The 16,536-nt window shown below is 44.6% G+C and overlaps 1 protein-coding gene across 1 annotated transcript; it reads left to right on the forward strand.

Annotated features, from left to right (window-relative positions):
• The first annotated feature begins 8,030 nt into the window (after window positions 1-8,030).
• Window positions 8,031-13,517, forward strand: LOC129818791 (fructose-1,6-bisphosphatase 1-like). Its single transcript, XM_055875029.1, has 7 exons — window positions 8,031-8,287; window positions 9,380-9,542; window positions 9,650-9,742; window positions 9,971-10,111; window positions 10,452-10,589; window positions 10,879-10,998; window positions 11,239-13,517. The coding sequence occupies exons 1-7, from the start codon at window positions 8,118-8,120 to the stop codon at window positions 11,425-11,427; spliced, it is 1,014 nt and encodes a 337-aa protein (XP_055731004.1). The 5' UTR covers window positions 8,031-8,117; the 3' UTR covers window positions 11,428-13,517.
• The last annotated feature ends 3,019 nt before the right edge of the window (window positions 13,518-16,536 follow it).

The raw sequence follows: 16,536 nt of genomic DNA on the forward strand, positions 1-16,536 counted from the left end.
AGTACAGGACAGATGGCAGGCTCAGAGACAGGCAGTGGTCAGGCGGGTGGGTACTGGATTGGGACAGGCAACGGTCAAAAACCAGGAGGACGAGAAAAAGAGCCACTAGGGAACAACAGGAGCTGAGACAAAATGCTGGTAGGCTTGAACAAACAAGATTAACTGGCAACATACAGACAGAAAACACAGGTATAAATACACAGGTGATAATGGGGAAGATGGGCGACACCTGGAGGGGGGTGGAGACAAGCACAGGTGAAACAGATCAGAGTGTGACACCTCTTTGGGCCCAATTCAGACTTAGGAAATTGACACCTTTCCTACACACTTCTCAGTAGTTCGTATTCAGACATACCTTACGCAGGTGCGTAATAGGTTTTGCAGGCATGGTTCCTTTGCGCGCGCTGAATAAATGTAATTACACCGCCGACAACCCTCCCACTCGGGGGGCTCCCGAGTGGCGCAGCAGTCTAAGGCAATGCATCTCAGTGCAAGAGGGGTTACTACAGTAACCCCTCTTGCACTGCTTTTCGGGCTTTTCACTTCCGGGTTGGAGGGAGTAGTCGCATTCCGCTTCGCTCCACAGGTAGTATTACCATTTCATTTTCATTTTCATTAAAGTACAACAGTTTGATTTGTTTGATCTTAGCTAGCTACATAGCCGTCTTTGTATCAAACATAATTGTGTAGTTATTGAGGTTCGCTAGCCAGCTATTTTCGTCCTAACGTAACGCAACGTAGCCAACACTGCTAGCTAGCCAGCTAGCCACCGAATAGCAGCATTGTAGAAACTAGTGCATTACAACGGAACGACTTGATTAGTGTAGTGTTAGCTGGCTACACAGTTGTCTTTGCTATCTTTGATTTGTTTGATCTTAGCTAGCTACTTAGCTGGCTACATAGCCGTCTTTGTATCAAAGATAATTGTGTAGTTATTGAGGTTCGCTGAGGTTCGCTAGCCAGGTATTCTCGTCCTAACGTAACGTAACATAACGTAGTCAACCCTGCTAGCTAGCCAGCTAGCCACCGATTAGCAGCACTGTAGAAACGATTACATTACAACGGAACGACTTGATTAGTGTAGTGTTAGCTAGCTACATAGTTGTCTTTGCTATCTTTGTATCTAAGATAATTGTGTAGCTTTGAGTAATTGTCGGTTAGCTAGCCAGCTATTTTCGCCTGCCGCGCTGCCGTCCTCCTACCTAGCCAACACTGCTAGCTAACACTGCTAGCTAGCCAACTTCTACCGAATAGCAGCACTGTAGAAACTTACATTACAACGGAACGACTTGATTAGCGTAGTGTTAGCTAGTTGTCTTTGCTGTCCTTGTATCCAAGTTAATTGTGTAGTTTAGAGAAATTTAGAGAAATTGTCGAGGTTACCTAGCCAGCTTCACTTTCAACAACGCAGCCACTGCTAGCCAGCCTACTTCACCAGCCAGCAGTACTATATAATTTTAGTCAATAAGATCTTTTATTTTATTTTTTTGCAACGTAAGCTTAACTTTCTGAACATTCGAGACGTGTAGTCCACTTGTCATTCTAATCTCCTTTGCATTAGCGTAGCCTCTTCTGTAGCCTGTCAACTATGTGTCTGTCTATCCCTGTTCTCTCCTCTCTGCACAGACCATACAAACGCTTCACACCGCGTGGCCGCGGCCACCCTAACCTGGTGGTCCCAGCCCGCACGACCCACGTGGAGTTCCAGGTCTCCGGTAGCCTCTGGAACTGCCGATCTGCGGCCAACAAGGCAGAGCTCATCTCAGCCTATGCGTCCCTCCAGTCCCTCGACTTCTTGGCACTGACGGAAACATGGCTCACCACAGATAACACTGCTACTCCTACTGCTCTCTCTTCGTCTGCCCACGTGTTCTCGCACACCCCGAGAGCTTCTGGTCAGCGGGGTGGTGGCACCGGGATCCTCATCTCTCCCAAGTGGTCATTCTCTCTTTCTCCCCTTACCCATCTGTCTATCGCCTCCTTTGAATTCCATGCTGTCACAGTTACCAGCCCTTTCAAGCTTAACATCCTTATCATTTATCGCCCTCCAGGTTCCCTCGGAGAGTTCATCAATGAGCTTGATGCCTTGATAAGCTCCTTTCCTGAGGACGGCTCACCTCTCACAGTTCTGGGTGACTTTAACCTCCCCACGTCTACCTTTGACTCATTCCTCTCTGCCTCCTTCTTTCCACTCCTCACCTCTTTTGACCTCACCCTCTCACCTTCCCCCCCTACTCACAAGGCAGGCAATACGCTTGACCTCATCTTTACTAGATGCTGTTCTTCCACTAACCTCATTGCAACTCCCCTCCAAGTCTCCGACCACTACCTTGTATCCTTTTCCCTCTCGCTCTCATCCAACACTTCCCACACTGCCCCTACTCGGATGGTATCGCGCCGTCCCAACCTTCGCTCTCTCTCCCCCGCTACTCTCTCCTCTTCCATCCTATCATCTCTTCCCTCTGCCCAAACCTTCTCCAACCTATCTCCTGATTCTGCCTCCTCAACCCTCCTCTCCTCCCTTTCTGCATCCTTTGACTCTCTATGTCCCCTATCCTCCAGGCCGGCTCGGTCCTCCCCTCCCGCTCCGTGGCTCGACGACTCATTGCGAGCTCACAGAACAGGGCTCCGGGCAGCCGAGCGGAAATGGAGGAAAACTCGCCTCCCTGCGGACCTGGCATCCTTTCACTCCCTCCTCTCTACATTTTCCTCTTCTGTCTCTGCTGCTAAAGCCACTTTCTACCACTCTAAATTCCAAGCATCTGCCTCTAACCCTAGGAAGCTCTTTGCCACCTTCTCCTCCCTCCTGAATCCTCCTCCCCCCCCCCCCTCCTCCCTCTCTGCAGACGACTTCGTCAACCATTTCGAAAAGAAGGTCGACGACATCCGATCCTCGTTTGCTAAGTCAAACGACACCGCTGGTTCTGCTCACACTGCCCTACCCTGTGCTCTGACCTCTTTCTCCCCTCTCTCTCCAGATGAAATCTCGCGTCTTGTGACGGCCGGCCGCCCAACAACCTGCCCGCTTGACCCTACCCCCTCCTCTCTTCTCCAGACCATTTCCGGAGACCTTCTCCCTTACCTCACCTCGCTCATCAACTCATCCTTGACCGCTGGCTACGTCCCTTCCGTCTTCAAGAGAGCGAGAGTTGCACCCCTTCTGAAAAAACCTACACTCGATCCCTCCGATGTCAACAACTACAGACCAGTATCCCTTCTTTCTTTTCTCTCCAAAACTCTTGAACGTGCCGTCCTTGGCCAGCTCTCCTGCTATCTCTCTCAGAATGACCTTCTTGATCCAAATCAGTCAGGTTTCAAGACTAGTCACTCAACTGAGACTGCTCTTCTCTGTATCACGGAGGCGCTCCGCACTGCTAAAGCTAACTCTCTCTCCTCTGCTCTCATCCTTCTAGACCTATCGGCTGCCTTCGATACTGTGAACCATCAGATCCTCCTCTCCACCCTCTCCGAGTTGGGCATCTCCGGCGCGGCCCACGCTTGGATTGCGTCCTACCTGACAGGTCGCTCCTACCAGGTGGCGTGGCGAGAATCTGTCTCCTCACCACGCGCTCTCACCACTGGTGTCCCCCAGGGCTCTGTTCTAGGCCCTCTCCTATTCTCGCTATACACCAAGTCACTTGGCTCTGTCATAACCTCACATGGTCTCTCCTATCATTGCTATGCAGACGACACACAATTAATCTTCTCCTTTCCCCCTTCTGATGACCAGGTGGCGAATCGCATCTCTGCATGTCTGGCAGACATATCAGTGTGGATGACGGATCACCACCTCAAGCTGAACCTCGGCAAGACGGAGCTGCTCTTCCTCCCGGGGAAGGACTGCCCGTTCCATGATCTCGCCATCACGGTTGACAACTCCATTGTGTCCTCCTCCCAGAGCGCTAAGAACCTTGGCGTGATCCTGGACAACACCCTGTCGTTCTCAACTAACATCAAGGCGGTGGCCCGTTCCTGTAGGTTCATGCTCTACAACATCCGCAGAGTACGACCCTGCCTCACACAGGAAGCGGCGCAGGTCCTAATCCAGGCACTTGTCATCTCCCGTCTGGATTACTGCAACTCGCTGTTGGCTGGGCTCCCTGCCTGTGCCATTAAACCCCTACAACTCATCCAGAACGCCGCAGCCCGTCTGGTGTTCAACCTTCCCAAGTTCTCTCACGTCACCCCGCTCCTCCGCTCTCTCCACTGGCTTCCAGTTGAAGCTCGCATCCGCTACAAGACCATGGTGCTTGCCTACGGAGCTGTGAGGGGAACGGCACCTCAGTACCTTCAGGCTCTGATCAGGCCCTACACCCAAACAAGGGCACTGCGTTCATCCACCTCTGGCCTGCTCGCCTCCCTACCACTGAGGAAGTACAGTTCCCGCTCAGCCCAGTCAAAACTGTTCGCTGCTCTGGCACCCCAATGGTGGAACAAACTCCCTCACGACGCCAGGACAGCGGAGTCAATCACCACCTTCCGGAGACACCTGAAACCCCACCTCTTCAAGGAATACCTATGATAGGATAAAGGAATCCTTCTGCCCCCCCCCCCTTAAAAGATTTAGATGCACTATTGTAAAGTGGCTGTTCCACTGGATGTCATAAGGTGAATGCACCAATTTGTAAGTCGCTCTGGTTAAGAGCGTCTGCTAAATGACTTAAATGTAAATGTAAATGTACAGTCCCAGGTTCGATTCCAGGCTGTATCACATCCAGGCTGTATCACAAACCTCGTCCAGGTTTGGCCGGGGTAGGCCGTCATTGTAAATAAGAATTTGTTCTTAAACACCATGGGACCACGCAGCCGTCATACCGCTCAGGAAGGAGACGCATTCTCTCTCCTAGAGATGAACGTACTTTGGTGCAAAAAGTGCAAATCAATCCCAGAACAACAGCAAAGGATCTTGTGAAGATGCTGGAGGAAACGGGTACAAAAGTATCTATATCCACAGTAAAATGAGTCCTATATCGACATAACCTAAAAGGAAGAAGCCACTGCTACAAAACCTACATAAAAATGCCAGACTATGGTTTGTAACTGCACATGGGGACAAATATCATACTTAGAAATGTCCTCTGGTATGATGAAACAAAAATGGAACTGTTTGGCCATAATGACCATCATCATGTTTGGAGGAAAAAGTGGGATGCTTGCAAGCCGAAGAACACCATCCCAACCGTGAAGCACGGGGGTGGCAGCATCATGTGGGTGCTTTGCAGCAGGAGGGACTTGTGCACTTCACAAAATAGATGGCATCATGAGGCAGCAAAGTTATGTGGAAATATTGAAGCAACATCTCAAGACATGAGTCAAGAAGTTAAAGCGTGGTCGCAAATAGGTCTTCCAAATGGACAATGACCCCAAGCATACTTCCAAAGTTGTGGCAAAATAGCTTAAGGACAACAAATTCAAGGTATTGGAGTGGCCATCACAAAGCCCTGACCTCAATCCCATGGAAAATGTATGGGCAGAACTGAAAATCGTGTGCGATCAAGGAGGCCTACAAACCTGACTCAGTTACACCAGCTCTGTCAGGAGGAATGGGCCAAAGTTTACCCAACTTATTGTGGGAAGCTTGTGGAAGGCTACACGAAATGCTTGACCCAAGTTAAACAATTTAAAGGCGACGTTATCAAATAATAGTTGAGTATGTAAACTTCTGACCCACTGGGAATGTGATGAAAGAAATAAAAGCTGAAATAAATCATTCTCTCTACTATTATTCTGACATTTCACATTTTTAAAATAAAGTGGTGATCCTAACTGACCTAATACAGGGAATTTTTACTAGGATTAAATGTCAGGAATTGTGAAAAACTGAGTTTAAATGTATTTGGCTAAGGTGTATGTAAACATCTGACTTCAACTGTAGGTATTGGTCTTAAGCCAAAAAAGGAAATTCACATGAGCACCACAATGCCTACTCCACCCATGCTCTTCCAAGGTTTTCCAGCACTGTTGTACTATTTCCAGTCTATTGTACTTCAAACAATGTGTATGCAGGTTGCTTAGGATTCAAACATTCTCAAACAGCCTAATTCATACTCTTAGAAGAGGTGCTCCCACAATAATGTGATTTGTACCGCATATATTTTAAAGTATTGGATTCTTCACACAACACACTAATCCCTGCCTGTATTTCCTTAAACATTTTTATTTAGCAATACATGCCATTGACAAAATTTAAAAAATCATTACATATTGTTTGGTCAGTAGGTGCCCAAAATAACAAGTAGGAGCCCAACATTCTGACCTTATAAAACTACTCAGGAACTATTGAAAATAATAGATGAACTTTATATCATTTACATTTTTTCTCATTCCATCACTGCTGCTCTTACAATCTTGCTCTTGCTGTAGCCTATAACCCTTTTAGATAATACTCAAAACGACATAAGAACATATTTCTTACATTTTAGTAGACACTCTTATCCAGAGCAACTAAGGTTAAGTGCCTTGCTCAATGGCACATTAACAGATTTTTCACCTAGTCAGCTTGGGGAATTGAAGCAGTAAGCTTTTGGTTAATGGCCCAACGCACTTAACCACTAGGCTACTTGCCACTCTTTCAATTCATCTGAAGGCTCTATAAACAAACTGAAGAAGCAACACAAAGCAAGTTTCAAAACAGTTCAGATATGCCAATTGAATCTGGTCTTTGATTCTTGCAAACCATTGGCTCTCAGCGGTCACCTGTGGCTCCATTTCAAAGTTCAAAGTTTAAATCAGCATCTCGTTGTGAAACCCCCCTGTCAGACATTTTGTCCAAAGTTGCGTAACAAAATCATGTAAACCCGGCCCAATGAACTCATCTTATCTAACTGTGTTCGTCATTAGCTTTTGTCATTGTTTTTGCACACAAGGTTTGCATAAAATGGACTCCTATTTCCTATATAGTCCACTACTTTTGACCAGGCCCATAGAGATCTGGTCAAAAGTAATGCACTGTGTAGGTATTAGGGTGTCATTTCAGACACACAAGAAAAGACATCGTTCGAGCAACAAACAGAACCCAATGGATTGAACTATGAACTGCACTTTAGACTCAGCTATTCTCAGGAACATGTACATAAAGCATGCTTACCTTAAAGGGCTGATAGCCAGAAGCTCATAAAAGAGTTAAAAGGAAATGGATTTATCAGTGTTCATGATAATCTAGGCTGTTAAACCAATGTGCTGATCGCTATGTAATTTGACCACAACAGATTTTACAAATTGAATCATTTTGTAAATAAGTGTAGCCTACCATGCATTGAAAAAACATGTTGTAGTGGTCTTTATGGGAGATGCTATCACCTTTCCATTTTTTTGGCTACATGATTTATCAACTGGTTTCTCTCTGGTCTCAGGTATCTTTCATTCCTTGTCAGACTGATTTCCTAAGACCAAAGGACATATAAGAGACCACCAGAGATTCTAAATATCTAAAACCAGCTGCAGAATAGTTTCTCTCATAACTCATCATGCCTTGTTTCACTCCAAATGTCGTACAATTATTTGAGTTACTTCAACAGTCCACTGGTAGCCTTCCACTGCATTGTAGGCCAGGCCTACAATACTAGTACATGTTCACACATTATTATATTTCATGGTTTGCACTAAATGTAGTTCTCTCATTCAAAATTAATAGTGATCTGCATTCTCCGTGTAATCTATTTATTGATAAGGCACCCAATAGATGTCCTACATATCATGCGGAGAGCAGACGTTTTGGGGACAGTGCTTTTCAAAACAAGTTTAGGGCCGACAGTCTGGTTCCATTTCAGCCAGCACCACTTACCAGTCCTTTCAGATATGTGAAATCACCGAAACGGGTAAGAGTGAGGGGGGTCAAGTAACTGGTTGGAACCGGGCCAACATCACTGGAACATTTGTGAGAACCTGTTTATTATCTGTGAACTTTGCCCTCACTAACCTGCTCAGCCACATGTGTTCTCAACCTCGTCCCGCCCTTTGAAAGGCCAATTGTGATTGGTTCAAACAACTGCACACCCCCGCCTCTCCCGCTCTCTTGGCTCTTTAGTTATATTTTAACTTTAGGGTGATACACTGAGGAACTTACCTGTCCTGGTCCCCTCTCAAGCTCGAGAACCTGTACAGCCTTCTAAGTCGCCATGTCTGACCGAGGCTCATTTGACACTAATGTCGTTACCCTCACGAGATTCGTGCTGGAGGAGGGAAGGAAGGCGAAGGGAACGGGAGAACTGACAACCCTCCTCAACTCCATCTGCACAGCGGTCAAAGCCATCTCCACCGCTGTCAGGAAAGCTGGGATTGCCAACCTGTAAGTGTTGCTGCATGCAACAAGTGATATTGTCAGTGATCATGTTCGTTTGTAGTCTAAATGACACATTTATCAACTGAGCGGAGGAGGACGATAAATAAGCATTTCACTGTTAATCCACACCTGTTGTTTACGAAGCATGTGACGAATAAAATTGAATTTGAAGTATTTCATAACCTATCAACAGTGATTTTGCTGAATTTGTGAGTTACAACCAACCATGCACCGGGGCAGGGAGACGAAAATATAATATTTACATTGTGCCTGACTGTCCATCTAATCTGTTGGCCCTAATACCGTTGTCAACCTCGACTCGGGTCAATGTCCACACGAAATGCATACTTGTATGTTATTTTCATGCAAGCCAAGGCTATTGGAATAAGGTAGGCTACTCACAAATCGTGCATGTTTTTCCTCGTGAGACATGCCTATTGTCTTCATTAGGAGGAAGTAGGCCTATTACCTGTTTTTCAGGCATTTCTATGTGCCCTGTGCGTTCGATCAGAGACTGCATTCCACACTGACACAAAGCAGTGGCCACTTCAATGCCATCCGGAGGGGATGGCAGACGTTTTTATGGGTTCCCAACCAACTGTGCTATTTTGTGTTTTTCCCGCATTGTTTGTAACCTATTTTGTACATCATGTTGTTGCTACCATCTCTTATGACCGAAAAGAGTTTACCTAAATTACACCTACAAATTACCTCGACTAACCTGCCTTGGTACCAGTACATCTTGTGTATATAGCCTCGTTATTGTTACTTTTTACTTTATTTAGTAAGTATTTTCTTAACTCTATTTCTTGAACTGCATTGTTGGTTAAGGTCTTGTAAGTAAACATTTTACGGTAAGGTATGTGACAAATAAAACTGTGATTTGATTATTTAAATACATTACGCCCTGTCTTTGTCTCTCCCTCCCTCCCTCCCTCCCTGCCCTCAACTGTATGACAGAGATGGGCCTAGTGATGTTACTGCTCTCACACGTCTGCCCCCTGTTCCTCTCTCACTGCCCTCACCCTCTCTCCTTCTCTCCCTCACCTGTCCTTCGCTCCCTCACCTGTTCTTCTCTCCCTCTGTTCCTCCCTCCAGCTATGGCATTGCTGGGAGCACCAACGTGACAGGTGACCAGGTAAAGAAGCTAGATGTTCTGTCCAACGACCTGGTCATCAACATGATTAAGTCCTCCTTCACTTCCTGTGTCCTGGTGTCAGAGGAGAACGAGAGGGCCCTCATCGTGGAACCAGAGAAACAGGTGCGTGTGTGTGTGGGACGGGGGAGTGCATGTGTGTGTGGCCCAGATTGAAGTTGGGATCTTCTTGTGACATCAATGTGACAATGTCCTTTTTATTTCTCTCGCAGGGAAAATATATTGTGTGCTTCGACCCACTTGATGGCTCGTCAAACATTGACTGTCTTGTATCAATTGGAACAATTTTTGCCATCTACAGAAAGGTTGGTGTTTGTTTTGTTTCTGGTGTTTTTTCTATGATTCCACTATGGCCCAAACATCCATTCTGTTTTAGCCTAAGACATTCTGTAACATTCCCAGACATTCTGTTTCCTTCTCAGACATGCTGTTTGTCTCAGTCACACCATAGTGCCAATTTCTACTGTAGTTAGGCTGTTTCACTGTTCTTCTGTTATTTTCGGTAATAACTATCCTCATGTTTGTCTCCCAAGACGACAGACGATGAGCCCAATGAGAAGGACGCACTGCAGTCTGGACGTCACATTGTTGCCGCCGGTTACGCCCTCTACGGCAGTGCCACCATGATGGTACTCTCGACAGGACAAGGGGTCAACTGCTTCATGCTGGACCCTGTAAGTTCCAAATCAAAATTAAAGGACAAGTTTACCCAAAATCCAGAAACTCCAAAGTGATTCCATACATTGAAACTAGTTCAGTGGAGTTTGCCCTCTCCCCCTCTCTGTCCCAGGAATGCTGAACAGAGACAACTTCACTGAACGAGTTTCAATGTATGGAATCACTTTGGAGTTTCTGGATTTTGGGTAAACTTTCATGTTTAAAAGTGCATTTAAAATAGCAACACACTACGGTAAAACAGCAATAAAAGACCATGAAAACATAAATGACAACTAAATCCAATGGTCCCTGAAGTTGCTCAGTCCCTGCTGCTCAGTCCTTGCTCCGTCTGTTTAGTCCATCGGGGAGTTCATCCTAACAGACAAGGATGTGAAGATCAAGAAGAGAGGAAAGATCTACAGTCTAAACGAAGGTTATGCTCAGCACTTCTACCCAGACGTCACAGAGTACCTGAAGAAAAAGAAATACCCAGAGGTAATTCATTAACTATAAACCTGAAAGGGCAGAGGGCATAAGTTTTACACTGTAATCCTGAAACATTAACTCGTTGGGTACTAATAAGTGACCAGTAAAATGACTGGAATATGCCTGATATGTGGTTGTCTTACCTACTTTTTTAAATGCCCCTATTGTAAGTCGCACAGAAAAAAGAGAGTTGGCTAAATAAAGAAAATATAAAATGACAGAATATCTGTGACTAAAACTGAAGTGACTACTTCAGTTATTGAATTATTTCTAACTTTGTATTGCTTTTTGTTTCCAGGATGGTAGTGCCCCCTATGGTGGGCGTTATGTTGGTTCAATGGTGGCTGATGTGCACAGGACTCTGGTGTACGGAGGCATCTTCTTATACCCCGCCAATGTCAAGAGCCCCAAGGGCAAGGTGAATCAGACAGAGCGCTTCAGTTCATATAAATGAATATCTACTCTAAAAAATATATATACTAAACTTTTTTTTTTAAATGTACATACAAGTGACCAAAAGAGGGCTGGCTGTGTCTAAGAGAGATGGGCAATGTAACGATCAATGAGACAAGTTTATTCAAGTGCAGGATGAACGAGGCCTTTTCTCAGTACATTGACGTGACTAACCATTGTCTCTCTTCCACCCCACCCTGTGTAGCTGAGGCTGCTGTACGAGTGCAACCCCATGTCGTTTATCATCGAGCAGGCTGGAGGCATGGCCACCACGGGGGAGATGAACGTGCTGGACATCCAGCCAGAGAACATCCACCAGCGGGTTCCTGTCGTCCTGGGCTCCCCTGAAGACGTCCAGGAGTACATCGCCATCTACAAGAAGACACGCATGTGAGACAGCGCTGGAACCTTCTCTGGATCCATCATGACCTGCTTTTGTCCACGAGGGTCGACCTTTGACCCTGACCATAAGCTAGTAATCTTTGCATCATATGGATGGAGCTGTGGATATACAGTAAAAAGTCAAAAGTTTGGACACCTACTCATTCAAGTGTTTATCTAGATTTCTTTTCTTCAATTTTCTACGTTGTAGAATAATAGTGACGACATCAAAACTATGAAATAACATATGGAATCATGTAGTAACCAAAAAAGAGTGAAACAATCTAAATATATTTTAGATTATTCAAAGTAGCCACCCTTTGCCTTGATGACAGCTTTGCACACTCTTGGCATTCTCTCAACCAGCTTCATGAGGAATGCTTTACCAACAATCTTGAAGGAGTTCCCACATATGCTGAGCACTTGTTGGCCGCTTTTCCTTCATTCTGCAGTCCAACTCATCCCAAACCAACTCAATTGGGTTGAGGTCGTGTGATTGTGGAGGCCAGATCATCTGATGCAGCACTCCATCACTCTCCTTGGTCAAATAGCCCTTACACAGCCTGGAGGTGTGTTTTGGGTCATTGTCCTATTGAAAGCAAATGATAGTCCCACTAAGTGCAAACCAGATGGGATGGTGTATCACTGCAGAATGCTGTGGTAGCCATGCTGGTTAAGTGTACCTTGAATTCTAAATAAATCACTGACAGTGTCACCAGCAAAGCACCATAACACCACCTCCTCCATGCTTCACGGTGGGAACCACACATGCAGAGATAATTCGTTCAACTACTCTGCGTCTCACAAAGACACGGCGGTTGAAATCAAAAATTTGGACTCATCAGACCAAGGACAGATTTCCACCGGTTTAATGTCCATTGCTTGTTTTTATTTGGTCCAAGCAAATCTCACATCTCTTCTTCTTATTGGTGTCCTTTATTAGTGGTTTCTTTGCAGCAATTAGACCATGAAGGCCTGATTCACACAGTCTCCTCTGAACCGTTGATGTTGAGATGTGTCTGTTACTTGAACTCTGTGAAGCATTTATTTGGGCTGCAGTCTGAGGTGCAGTTAACTCTAATGCACTTAAACTCTGCAGCAGAGGTAACTCTGGGTCTTCCTTTCCTGTGGCGGTCCTCATGAGAGCCAGTTTCATCATAGTGCTTGATGAATTTTTGCGACTGCACTTGAAGAAACTTTAAAAGTTCTTGAAATTTTCCTGATTGGCTGACCTTCATGTATTAAGGGCTACCTTCTGTATACCTTGTCACAACACAACCGATTGGCTCAAACGCATTAAGAGGAAATAAATTCCACAAATTAACTTTTAACAAGGCAGACCTGTTAATTGAAATGCATTCCAGGTGACTTACTCATGATGCTGGTTGAGAGAATGCCAAGAGTGTGCAAAGCTGTCACCAGCTTTGCAAAGGGTGGCTACTTTGAAGGACCTGAAATATAAAATATATTTTGATTTGTTTACTACTTTCTTGTTTGTTATTGCATAGTTTTGATGTCTTCACTATTCTACAATGTAGAAAATAGTAAAAATAAAGTAAAACCCTAGAATGAGTAGGGTGTGTCAACCTTTGACTGGTACTGTATATATTTAATGGAATATATCATACCCAGTTGTTTAGAAGTTGAGGTGATTTGTTGATTAGATAATCGGTGCAGTGCTCTCGTCCAGCTGATCCTTGTGAACAAGCAGAGTAGTATTTTATCTCCACAGACCTGACCAACCAGGTCTGTGACCAAAGACACTGGAGGGGGAAAGAGTATAGGGGGAGTCAGTCAGAGATCCTAGGGTTCAGTAGTCTGAAGTGGCTTTTGCTTCTCTTCTCTTTTCCTCTCCTTCTACTTTCATCCGACAAGGTCGGAGATGGGTGAGAGAGGGGAGGAAGCCTGTTTTAAATTATTATGATGCCTCCCACGTGTCTTACAGTGAACCAAGATTTATTTGGATCACTAAACTGAGGGACCAACCCCCTCATGGACCAAATAAAACCTCAGCATCCCCCTCCTAATGGAGGGTTGTTGTGTCATTTGCACTGGTTGACCTGAAGGATGTTTTGAATAAAACCCAATGTACAAATCCTTCCACTTGTTGTCCAGGTGTTGTTGAATCACCAGCAGGGGGAGGTGTTACTCCTTCAGTGGCCTAGTTCAGTACAGTGTCAAACCATGAGAAACGTTTATTAGTGTTATTTAGATGGAAGAGGTGAGCTAAATGCACTATAGCTTTCACTTACCGGTTCACTTCCATTCTCACGGTCTCTGCTGGCTGTTTGAGATGCTTAGAAGCCACATTGATCGTAGGGAGAGCATCCACTTTTAGAAGCAACTTCTTGCTGAAGCCCTCTTTCCATTGTTGATAGCCGTGGAAGATTTCAGGGTTGAAATGTGCCCCGCAGATTGACGAGTAGACGCCCAATTTGCCCACCTCATTCTTACAAATGTATCCCACTTTTTACAAAGTGTTTCATTCATCGTGTGTCTCTGACTGCGGGCCGTTGTGGAACTGTTTCCACAGTTTTAGAACGGCATTATAACATTGATTATAATGTTATAATTAATTTAAGAGTTAGTAATTTGGGTATGTTTTCTAAGTTACTATTATACTGTATGTGTTTCTGGCATTGAGAAATATAGGTTCTACATCTGCCATTAAGCCTCCTGCTTTGGGTTGGATGTGTCAATGTGTAGTTCATACATGGATAATCTATGATCAGAATTACTGTCTTCCCTCAATTAGCCACAAAGCCCCTAGTTTGAAAACAACTCTTTTTCTGGAAGCAGTGCTGCACCATGTCCCCTACATTTTCCACCACATGGGCCAGCCGCCTAGCAATTTGAGTTCTAGCCAATGAGCTTCAGCCCGTCGCCATTTGAGTGACAGTTAGCAAGATGCACACAGCAGAGAGAGAGAGAATAATGACATGGTGCACAAATCTGCACATATGTGACGAAGTAAGCCATTTTCTGGGACCAATTTTTGACTCTTGAGCGCTACTTTCAGAACTACTAGCTAAACAGTATACAAAAGTACTACAGAATCTCTTTAATCCTTTAAGATCAGTCAATACTTGGTAACACACCCTTTTAAGGGGTCCTTGTTACAGTGTAATAACAAGTATTGTAGTTCACTGAAACAACTCATAGTTGCAGTGTTATAACTAACTACCAGTTATAAATGTAACTGGTAGTATTGTAATGACAGAAATGTAACAATGAATGCTTGTTACCATGCTTGTTACAAATGGGCAGGTTTTCACTAAATTCACCAAATTAGTGTTAGGCTTCTTCTCAGCTGCATCCGATTCATTAACAACTGTGACAAAGTTTGAGATCCCCTGTGGATGCGCTAAGTGTCTTGGGAGATTATAGTTTATGCTATAATAGGCTCAAATTACTTACCCATGAATGTGCACTGTTTAAAATATATCTCCAGTCAACTGTGTTTCTAGCACTTGCCCCCAAAATGAAGCGTACCATCTGGGTTAACTTGGTTGAGCTGACGAAAACAGATCTAATATGAGTGTCATCTCAGATGAGGAATAAGACACATTTAAAAATAAATAAACACACTCGTACATCAGAGTACGTGTAATATCTGCACTAGTACAATGTAATTACTAGTTGTTACACAGGATTTAGCTAGTTAAAATGAATTGTATCTTAATAAGCACTTACTTGTAGTAATGGCGCCGGAGGGATGGCCGACGTTTTATGTGGTCCTAACCAACTGCTATTTTTTTTTTTTTTTAAATTGCGTTGTTTGTCATTTATTTTTTTATGTATTTTGTACATAATGTTACTGCTACTGTCTCTTATGAATGAAAATAACTTCTGGACATCAGAACAGCGATTACCCACCTCGAACTGGAAGAAAATCATGCTTTTAACGAGTCTGACGCGAAAGATATACTGCTTTCTCGGGAACGGGCCTAAATCCCTGTCATTTGCGTGAAGACAAGATGGAAAAAAAGGGGGTGGAGGTCAGGCTGCCTTCTGAGAATTCATAGGCGAGTGAGTAAACTCTGGCATCTGTTCTATTGACCAACAAGCATTGGAGAAACAAAACGGATGACCTACGATCAAGATTATGTTACCAACGGGACATTAAAAACGAATATCTTATGTTTCACCGAGTCGTGGCTGAACGACGACATGGATAATATAGAGCTGGCGGGATTTTCCATGCACCAGCAGGACAGAGAAGCTAGGGGCGGGGTGTGTGTCTATTTGTCAATAACAGCTGGTGCACAATGTCTAATATTAAAGAACTCTCGAGGTATTGCTCGCCTGAGGTAGAGTACCTTATGATAAGCTGTAGACCACACTATCTACCAAGAGAGTTCTCATCTATATTATTCGTAGCCGTCTCTTTACCACCACAAACCGATGCTGGCACTAAGAGAGCACTCATCGAGCTGTATAAGGCCATAAGCAAACAGGAAAATGCTCATCCAGAAGTGACGCTCCTAGTGGCCGGGGACTTTAGTGCAGGCAAACTTAAATCCGTTTTACCTCATTTCTACCAGCATGTCACATGTTCAACCAGAGGGAAAAAAGACTCTAGATCACCTTTACTCCACACACAGAGACACGTACAAAGCTCTCCTTCGCCCTCCATTTGGCAAATCTGACCATAGTTCTATCCTCCTGATTCCTGGTTACAATCCAAATCTAAAGCAGGAAGTACCAGTGACACGCTCAATACAGAAGTGGTCAGATGACGCGGATGCTATGCTACAGGACTGTTTTGCTAGCACAGACATCAAATGGCATTGAGGAGTTTACCACCTCAGTCATCGGCTTCATCAATAAGTGCATCAACAACGTCGTCCCCACTGCAACCATACATACATATTCCTACTAGAAGCCATGTATTACAGGCAACATCAGCATGGAGCTAAAGGCTAGAGCTATCGCTTTTAAGAAGCGGGACACTAATCCGGACGCTTATAAGAAATCCCGCTATGCCCTCAGACGAACCATCAAACAAGCAAGTGTCAATACAGGATTAAGATTTAATCCTAATAGACCGGCTCTGACGCTCTTCGGATGTGGCAGGGCTTGAAAACTATTACGGACTACAAAGTGAAACCCAGCAGCGAGC

The sequence above is a fragment of the Salvelinus fontinalis genome, chromosome 21, assembly GCF_029448725.1.
Source record: "Salvelinus fontinalis isolate EN_2023a chromosome 21, ASM2944872v1, whole genome shotgun sequence".
Taxonomy (NCBI): Eukaryota; Metazoa; Chordata; class Actinopteri; order Salmoniformes; family Salmonidae; genus Salvelinus; species Salvelinus fontinalis.

Excerpts from the sequence above, each read along its gene's own strand:
- LOC129818791 (XM_055875029.1), top strand. The coding sequence starts at position 8,118 with ATGTCTGACCGAGGCTCATTTGACACTAATGTCGTTACCCTCACGAGA. Across the intron at positions 9,743-9,970 it reads TTTTTGCCATCTACAGAAAG|ACGACAGACGATGAGCCCAA; the intron begins GTTGGTGTTTGT and ends TTGTCTCCCAAG. Across the intron at positions 10,590-10,878 it reads AGAAAAAGAAATACCCAGAG|GATGGTAGTGCCCCCTATGG; the intron begins GTAATTCATTAA and ends TTTTGTTTCCAG.